The sequence below is a fragment of the Tympanuchus pallidicinctus genome, unplaced genomic scaffold, assembly GCF_026119805.1.
Source record: "Tympanuchus pallidicinctus isolate F22 unplaced genomic scaffold, pur_lepc_1.0 scaffold17, whole genome shotgun sequence".
Classification (NCBI taxonomy): Eukaryota; Metazoa; Chordata; class Aves; order Galliformes; family Phasianidae; genus Tympanuchus; species Tympanuchus pallidicinctus.
In genome coordinates, this window is record NW_026294690.1 from 3898122 (window position 1) to 3907543 (window position 9422).

The 9422-nt window shown below is 37.5% G+C and overlaps 1 protein-coding gene across 2 annotated transcripts in view; it reads left to right on the plus strand.

Annotated features, from left to right (window-relative positions):
* The window catches only part of SLC6A11 (solute carrier family 6 member 11), an 84556-nt gene extending 76421 nt beyond the window's left edge, over positions 1-8135 (plus strand). For both annotated transcript variants that reach the window (XM_052678813.1, XM_052678812.1), the window contains exons 12-15: positions 2285-2387; positions 3177-3277; positions 4602-4772; positions 6117-8135. In XM_052678813.1, the coding sequence (XP_052534773.1) occupies positions 2285-2387; positions 3177-3277; positions 4602-4772; positions 6117-6269 (528 nt within the window). In that variant the 3' untranslated portion in view covers positions 6270-8135. The remainder of the gene's footprint in view (positions 1-2284; positions 2388-3176; positions 3278-4601; positions 4773-6116) is intronic.
* The last annotated feature ends 1287 nt before the right edge of the window (positions 8136-9422 follow it).

The window sequence follows — 9422 nt, forward strand, 5'->3', positions numbered from 1 at the left end:
CTTACTCTGGGCAGACCAATCTGAAGACAATAAAATGTTAGATGAAAAAATTAGTAAACATGATGAAGTGAAAAAAAGCTTAAAATGTGATTGATTTTTATATCATCAGGCCAACCCCATCAGTAAAGTCCATTTCTGAGCAGAAACTGATTTGATAAGAGAAAAAAAAAAAAAAAGAAATTTTTTTTTTCAAACAAATCAAACTCTGGAATCTTTTGCTGCTTTTGTAGGATTTTAGTCCTGCTGCTCAGTGCTACCTTTAGAGAGTGACTTGAATAAACAGTCGTCTTCTTTTTTGTTTTAGCTTCTCAAAACTTTGAAAATACAGGCAGAGTCCATACTCTCCTCTGCTCATGTTTTTTCACTTGCTCAGACATCAGAGCCTCCCTGCACTAGGGAGAGAAGTGAACAAGTGTTTCAAGTCTGATGAGCTGTGGAGTTAAATGCCAGAGGAACGTGTGTCTGGAGAACCCTGGCTGTCTTAACTGTGAAAGTCGACTATGCGTCTCTTGTCCAGCAGTATCAGGCAGGGTTTCCCAGAGAAGCAGCTTCCCAGGGCTTCATCAACTCATCTGGTGACACTTACATTCCTTCTGCAGAGATCCATGGTCCTTGCACCATGTACTTTTCAGTTTGCTTTGTTGCTGAAGAAGAACAAATTTCATCCATACCATGGGAGAAAAATGGAGACTAGGACAAAATGAAATTTGTTGTTGCTTGCTTTCTTTTTTTCTTTCTTGTTGAAGTGACATTTTATACCAGTCTACTCAGATGTCTTTCTCAAAAGAGACCTGACCCTCTGCAGTTGAACAGAAGTTTCTCAGACCTCAGCATGAAGGAGCTGAAAACTCACCACAAGAAAGTTTATTAATTTTATTCAGAAGTAAAGGGCTCATTCAAAAAAGAAGATGGTGACTGTTGGTGTTAAATGATGCAGTGGCTGAAATGAGATTTATTTCAATTGAAATGGTCTGTGAATCTCATTATTATTTCAGTGTTGAATGCATATGGGATAAGAGATTAAGTATCTTGCACGTAGATTGGTATAATATTATTTGTATAATATTAGTCAGGTTTTCCATAATGTTATTAATTTGACTTTATAGTTTTTCTTCTCATCTTGCCTAGAGGCAAAGACTCTAGAAAGTCAGCCAGTTCTCTGAGCACCTCTGATTAAGAATGAGAAAAAATACAGGAAATGAAGAAAATAATGGTGTTTTTGATAGATGTGACAATTTAAATAATTAAGCTGTATTCAAGTAATAAGGATGAGGAAGACTGTCACATAGGAGTAACTGAGACTGCTTGAATCACGGGACCTAGGAAGTACAGCTCCACAGTGCACTGTGCTCCAGCACCCAACAGCCTGCTGCACAATGTAGTGATAAGGAATACTGATAAAACCAAGACAAACATGTCTTGGTTGAGCATGTATACCTTTTTTCATGCTAATTTGTGCTGTGGTACTACATAATGCAGAAAATTATAGGACTATTGATTACAAAGTGCACACTGTGTATGGATTCTGTGCTCACTGAAGATGCTGCTTGGTTTTGGCTGCTCTGGTTTTTGGAAATGCGATGATTGTTATTTTAAAATAATTTGAAAAAGCAAATCTTTAATTGTTAAAAAAAAACCATTAACAATGAAAAGCTTGCTTGAGTCAGGATGTTTATTATTTCATGCTTTATCACTTAATACAGACTCGTGTAATTAATGCAGCCGAAAGTCTGAGTTATATTCAAATTACTTGTTTTGCAGTCTCTGCCACTGGAGATTCTAGTAGCAATAGATTTTGCCTTCTTTCCCAGCATTTTAACTTGTTTATGTATTAGTGGTACAGACACAAAAACAAACAAAACCCTATTTCTACTCTGATCTGGAAATCAAAATCTCCTGCATTCATCTATCACATTTTGTGTGATAACAAGTGAAATTGAAGAAAAAAGGTATGGAGGTGGGATGGCATTTCAGAAACAAGTGCAACGTAGTTCTCTTTGTACACTATTTACTACCTTAAAGCAAATGTGCAGTATTCAGCTGGCATAGGGAACAATCTGAAGTGCTTGAAACAAGAGGTTGTTCACAAAAATCAGTGAAAAATGAATATTCTTTTTTCAGGAAGGAACCAACTTTGACAGGAAGATTGCCAGATAACCAACAGACTGGTTGTGAAATTAAATACATATTTGTTATGAATTATTCATACCATTGCCAACATGACACTTCATTTTGTTTTTTTTGTTTGTGTTTTTTTTGTCCTCTTTCTGTATCTGTCTTGCAGGGTGGAATGTACGTCTTTCAGTTATTCGACTCCTATGCAGCTAGTGGCATGTGCCTTCTTTTTGTTGCCATATTTGAATGTGTCTGCATAGGCTGGGTTTATGGTGAGTCAATGAAAAATTGCTGCAGTTTTGAGTACTTATGAAGTTTTCTGTTTCCACAAGGAAAACGAACACATAGGCCATGTACGCTTGCAAAGCAGGGCCCTTTACATTCCCATGCTTTCTCCTGGATTTTTTTCTTGCCCTTTCCTGGGACTGACCTTCACTTTCCACTAGCTGCCTTAGAAAGAAATAAGTCCTTCTTCTCTCACAAAATGTCTGTGCAGGCCACGTTCCTTTCTACATCTGACACTCACAGATAAATCCACTTCGAGTTCATACCTCATTAACACAAAAGGGACATAGTAGTGTTCCTCACTCTGCTGCTTCTGTCAGCAAAGTCAGGAGAAAACCAGCACAGATCCAGGTATGTTCATGGCACTTCCTCAAGCATTTCTTTACATACAAAAGACTCAGAATGTTATTTTGTAAAGCATATATGAATTTCAGATCTCGTGTGTCGTGAGCTAATTAAGGATTCATGCATGAGCTTGTAGGAAATGTACTTTTCAGCTTGGGCTACTCAAACTGTTACTGACAGAAGTCATTCTTGTCTGACAGCTTGCCCACCACGGCTCTCTGTTGCTGTTTGTCAGACATGTATGTAGGCAGCAATCCCTGCCAGAAGCATGGAACAAAAGACAGTTGTATGTGTGAGACAAAGAGATAGCAGCCTCAATTTCTGAAGCTTTGACAGAACCCACATTTTTGTCTGTTCACTTTTAAATGCTGACCTCTGTAACCTTGTGCATGTACATTCTACATCATCTTTTGCTTTGCTTTTTTGGGCAGGCAGCAATCGCTTTTATGATAACATTGAGGATATGATTGGGTATAAACCATTGTCGTTGATTAAGTGGTGCTGGATGGTCTTAACTCCAGGTATTTGTGCAGTAAGTATAGAATATCTGAGCAACTTGTTTTAGATGCAAGGGATATTTTGTGTGTAGTTTTGGAATTTTATTGCTGTTAATAGTTCAACAGTTGAGAAAAATACCTATTGATTTGCAGTGTATGTTTTAATGCAAAAACTCTATAGAATCTTTAAAAATTGTTAAATTTATGTGTTCTGTGAATTGTTAGAAATCTTTGTATATACAGTAATAGGAAGAGATAAACTCAGAGGCCCAAGTGAACGTTTGCCAATATAAGAGACATTTTTCTTCAGTGCTTCGGTAATACACTCTGTACCTACCAAGCATAACTCAAACTCCTCCAGACTTGTGTAGGTTTCCCTGTCACTCCAGAATCCTGTTTCCTCCCCTCTCTTTGGGTGACTAGACATATTCCAAAGAAGTCTGCACATTTTTCCTTCTAGCTTAGATAGTAGAATAAACAAAAGATACGATTCATATGCATGAAGAAGGGGAAGGAGGAAGCTGAAAGTACAGCACTGTGCTTTGGCTACATAAAAGAGACAAAATTACAAAAGATGCATGATCAAATTGCCCATAAACGTGATCCACAAGATTTTGAATATTAGGTACTAAAACTTCTCAGTTTTCCCGTAACGAAGTGATAGCAAGCACAGACATTAGAGCACCTGAAGATCCAGGCTCATTGAGCTCAACCATTTTCAAGGTTGTGAAAATTCCTGTCTATTTTTCTCCAACTCAGAAATGCAGAAAATGTCACTTGCTCTTGTACACTCTTGTTGTGACTTTGGAGTAAACACATGGCAACTTTCTGTATTATGTAAACTTAGGAAGTCTAAACTGCTTAATTATACACTGGTTTAATTTATACAAATATATTAGAGCTTCTGAGAGGATGAAAGATTTGGCCTGCAGAACTGCAGTTATGACAGCAGATTAAGGCAACTTTGACAACTGTGGCTTTCATTTTTCATCATGACAGGTGGGAGAGTGTCACCTAATCACAGCTGGTTCATGGTAGCAAAACTTAATCTTTCCTGCCCAGGTACTGTTCGCCATCAAAATGCAGGTTTTATTGTCACTGAGTGGTAAATAGGATTAAAACTTGAAAGGTTGTTAATTTCAGTGCAAGGATCTGAGACACATTATTTCAGATGTACATAGAAGAATATATTGCTGTGTTATTTGGTTTTTGGTTTTTTGTTTTTTTTTCTTTTTCTGACTGTAAAGCTCTGCTTCCTACCCTTAGGTAGATTGGCCTTGCCTAAACACACAATCATTTTCTTGTTAGACAGGCAGTGCTATTTGAAATACTGCTAATATTTTTCTCTGCTTATTTCAGGGAATCTTCATTTTTTTCCTGGTGAAATACAAGCCTTTGAAGTATAACAATGTATATACATATCCTGACTGGGGCTATGGCATAGGGTGGCTGATGGCTCTCTCTTCCATGATTTGTATCCCTTTGTGGATCTGCATTAAGTTCTGGAAGGCAGAAGGCACTTTCATAGAGGTGAGATTTTCAGTTTAGCAATACTGACAAAGAAGTTGGAATGGAAGTCTTGCTTGCATAAGACTATGCACAGTTTCATCAGAAAATCAATGTCATTGTTTCAGGTAGGCTCCAAATATGTGTTCCAATGGTATTTGACTCTTGCAGCCTGGTACTGTCTTTGGTGGAAAGAAGCATCTGTAGTCTCTCTGTTTTCATTGGAATTTCCACACTGCCTTTCTGCCTTCACTGGCTTGAGCCTGTGGTAGCTAACCAGTGCTCTAATCTGCTGTTCCTTTTCCTGCTGAATTTGAAGTTTAAAATGTCTATAACATTACCTAAATCAAGAAGGTTTATATCAGCCTTTCATTCAAGTCTTTCCATGATTTTGATAATTGATGTTTGTGTCCCAAGGATTTTCGTCCAGGAGCTGGTTAGCAAACACTCACATAGGTTTGCTGGACACTTTCTCCAATTACAGCTCTCTAAGTGAGAAATAAGGCAAAAATAAATACTCAGTACAATTTACTAAGATTTGGTATCAGGCTATCTCAGGTCTAGACTAGGATTATTAAATTTAAGAAAATTTCTCAAAAGACAGTGAAGATGCCTATGATCAAAGAAACAAGGACATAAATCTTTTTAGCTTTTGGGGATTTCTCATATTCCAGAAGAAGATGGCTCTGTCATCTAGGCGAGAGGACAAGGGGAAATGGCCCCAGGTTGCGCCAGGAGAAGTTTAGATAGTGTAGAAGTTTAGTTTAGAAGTTGTACATCAGGAAAAACTTTACAGAAGGATTGTTAAGCACTGGAATAGGCTCCCCAGGGAGGTGGTTGAGTCACCATCCCTGGATGTGTTTAAAAACCATCTGGATGGGGTGTTCAGGGACGTGACTTTGTGGTGGGTGTTGGAGTTAGGGTACTATGGTTGAGTTGAGGTTGGACTTGATGACCTTGAAGGTCTTTTCCAACCTGAACAATGTTATGGTTCTGTCTACAATTCCTTAGATAATACACAATAAAAGTAGGTATCTCACTAGTACCTTCTTATGTTGATGATCTCTAGAGGTCCCTACCAACCCCTGTGAATCTATGAAACAGGCTATAGCCACAGCATTGTTCTGAATTTACTCATGAAGGAGACTGTAACTGAAAATTAGCATGAAAATTCTCTTTTACTTTGTCTTCACCTTCCTTCTCTATCGTTTGCTCTGGTGTGATGTGAAAAGAATTGCAGTGCAGTCTTGTGGATGGACAGGGTCACGAGAAGTGAGACTTCCAAGAAAAGACAGGTTTAAAGTCAATGTTTGAGAAATACTCTGAGCAGGATAAAGGTAATGATTTCCATTTTCTTGCATTCTCTAGAAATTCAGGAAATTGATTACACCTAGCTCGGATCTGAAGATGAGAGGGAAACTTGGAGGAAGATGCTACATTGCAGCAATAAATGACTGCGATGCCAAACTGAAAGGAGATGGCACCATTTCAGCCATTACGGAAAAGGAGACACATTTCTGAAAGAACTCTTTTTTTTTCTTTTTTTTTCCTTTTTCCTTTTTTTTTTTTTTTTTTTTTTGTATAAAAATAAATAAATTCACTTAATTATAGAAGCTGGCTTGTTTTGCACAAAATTTTATTAACCAGTTAATTTTAAAGTGAAAATTGTATACTTGTTTAAAAGTGATTTTTTAAAAATTACTATATAAGTAATAAGATTATGTAAAAGAAAAAGAAATAGTATTATATGATATGTTAGTAATGACTTCTTGTAATATGGTAATTTCAGTAAATGCTTTTTAGAAATTAGAGAGACCTGTATAATGGGCTGTAAAGCTTTTCTACTCTGATTTCTGGCAGGTGTGACGTTGTATAGCTATATGCATTCTAATCTCCAGGTATTTCAGACCATTTCAGCTTTTAATGTATGTATATAAAAAGTACCAGAATGTCCCGTTGTTTATATTGGAAGAAGCTGAGGATATGTTGCTACGTTATTTAACACACATGTTAAATGCTGTTACCTTAGAGCTGTCTAAAGTGGGCTGTACCCAAAGTCAACTGAAACCAGCAGGAGCTTTTCCAACTGAGATCAGTGGCTTTTGCACCACGCCGTCTATGATTCAGCCTTTCTTCTGGGCCAGCACAGCTGCAAGACTGAGTTTTGCACCTAACAAAGCTCCTCTTTCAGGGCAAGTTTTGTGAAGCTTGGAAGCACCGCCTCAACTGCTTTTCCTGCCTTCCCTCCATGTTCCATCTCTTTCCAACAGGCCTGAAAATGTTGTGAGATAGCCCCACTTCTGAGTCACTGTTCTTTGTTGGTTTTTTTTCTGGAGATTGGATTAAGAATATATATTTTTTAAGAGTTATAAATTTTTCTTTTCTTGCAAGTTAAGGCCCTCTGAGATGACATGTACTGCTTCAGAAGACTTCTAAAGCTTTTTCATTTTCTTTAGTGGCTGGGTAGCCAGTACTTCATTTTGGTTGACACTTCCCATCCCCTGAAGTGAAATGTGTTTATGCTTGTACAACAGGAGGAGGTCAAGGTCTCTCTATGTATGCAGAGATGTACTAAGGAAAAAAAAGATCAGGTTTAGAGCTCTCCATACCTTGGCCTCTGTCTCTTCAAACATTTGGCAGTCTGTCTGTTCAATCCCCTTGAAAGAAATCAGGGATCCTGTAATTGTGATGTGTAGCATTGCATGGCTGTTCTGATTTTCCAGGTACTTTCTAAAAACTCTCATATTAGGCACTGATTTTTTACTCTGAATGGTATTGAGGCCTGCACTGAAGTTAGAGTAGGAATTTATTTTGTGGAACACCAGAGTAATTGGTCCTTAATTTTTACCAGAGTTCCAGGAGGTAATTTGTACACTGTGCAGATGAAGGAATTAGGGCTGGGAAGTTGTTACTTCTCTGTTTCACAAAGGCAGTAGTAGAGCTTTCTGATATGAAACCTTTTTATTCAATCGGCTGTATTAACTTCCTCCCTCTGATTGAAAACAGATTTTATACGAATCCAACTGATGGAATTTTACCATGAGGTAAGCAAGTGCTTGCTTCAAGTATCGAAATCTGTGGGTAGACTCTTGGTTCTCTCTTTTTTTTTCCCTTCTGCCAATATTCCAAAATGTTTTTTTCTGGACAGTTAATTCTTTTCCCATCCCGTTTTTCATTTAATGGCTGGATGATAAACCTGTAGAGGAGTACTGCACAGTATTCAGTGGGGAAAGACAAACAGCCTAAGAGAACGCTGACAAAATGTCATGAAATCTGCTGTCCTCTCTGCAATTCAAGATCAGCAAACCTCAGATACCAACATATGAATTTATTGGAAAAAAAAGTGTCTACTGGTGCTTTAGTAGTGAAAACAGTTCACTGGAAGTCACTAGGACTGTCATGTGACTAGGAGGTCACATGTAATATTACATGGAGCTGTATAAGTAGGCAAAATTTCATTATGATCTCGATACCATACCTGTTAAAAAAGCATCTTTCATAGAATCACTGTATCAAGTGACAGCATTAATTGGTCTATTTTGTTTCACTTCATTTTATTTGTATTTTTGGTGTCTAAAAACTTTCCTACCGCAATTCCACTTCAAACATTCAAAGTCTTGCTTGAATTTGCATGTCTCTATCACTAGGTGCTTAGTAAAGGACATGTTGAAGGAGCCAGCCTTCATAACAGTGCAAAGCCATTATCTTGTGCATGTTGGGCCAGCTCAGGGGGTCTCTTGAGATTGACATACAGAACTGGAGGTGACTAATGAAAATCACTCTCAGTTGGGAAATTATATATGATAAAGAGAAATGTTCCCAAAACTGAAACTCCAGATTGAGTTACGTAGCTGTAGAAAATAAAATGACATGACTGCAAGCTGAAAACAGTTCCACTCCAGAATCTAGTATTTTTTTTTTCTTATGTCCAAGTAAGTGACAAATATTTCTAACTTGGTGTTCCTTTCTAGTTTTTTTCTCCACCCAGAACCTAAAACCCCAAAATCACAGATGAGCCCTGAGATGTAAATATCAACCCATTTTCAGTGAAGGATGAGCAAATGTAGCTGCACTATTAAGTCGTGCTTGGCCTTTCGCCATGATTTCAATGAAGTTATTTTTATGAATGTTTACAGTAAAATGTGCCAATAGGTGGAATCCACACTGGTTAACTGGGCCACCCATTAGGTTCAAAAGGAAAATCTCAGACAAATCAAGATTACCCTTTAAATCATAACACATGTTGCTGTAGCAGAAAAAAAATACAAACCCTGACTTGTGCATTTTGGCTTGTCAGTGTACCTTGAAGTGTAGTATTCATCCAAATATCTGCACAGGAACTGTGTGCTTTGTATGGAATAGGCTTCCTGTTCTGCTGCTATGAACCATTTCACTGCTAGCTTTATACACATACATGTGGTTTGACATGGTCTAAAGCATTATACTGTATTGCTAATATGCTGTGCTTGTAAATGTGTGCATTTAATATCTGACTTGTTTAACACTTTACTGATATTTTTAAAAATATATTTCTTTTTTTGGGAGGGTGGCTGTGGGAGGGCAAATTTCCTAGTAGTACTGTGATTATTATTATTTTTGTTTTTGAAACAATATGAAGGTGGAAAATGCAGAAAACAACTATATTGTGATGATTTTTTTATGTGTTAGAAACAG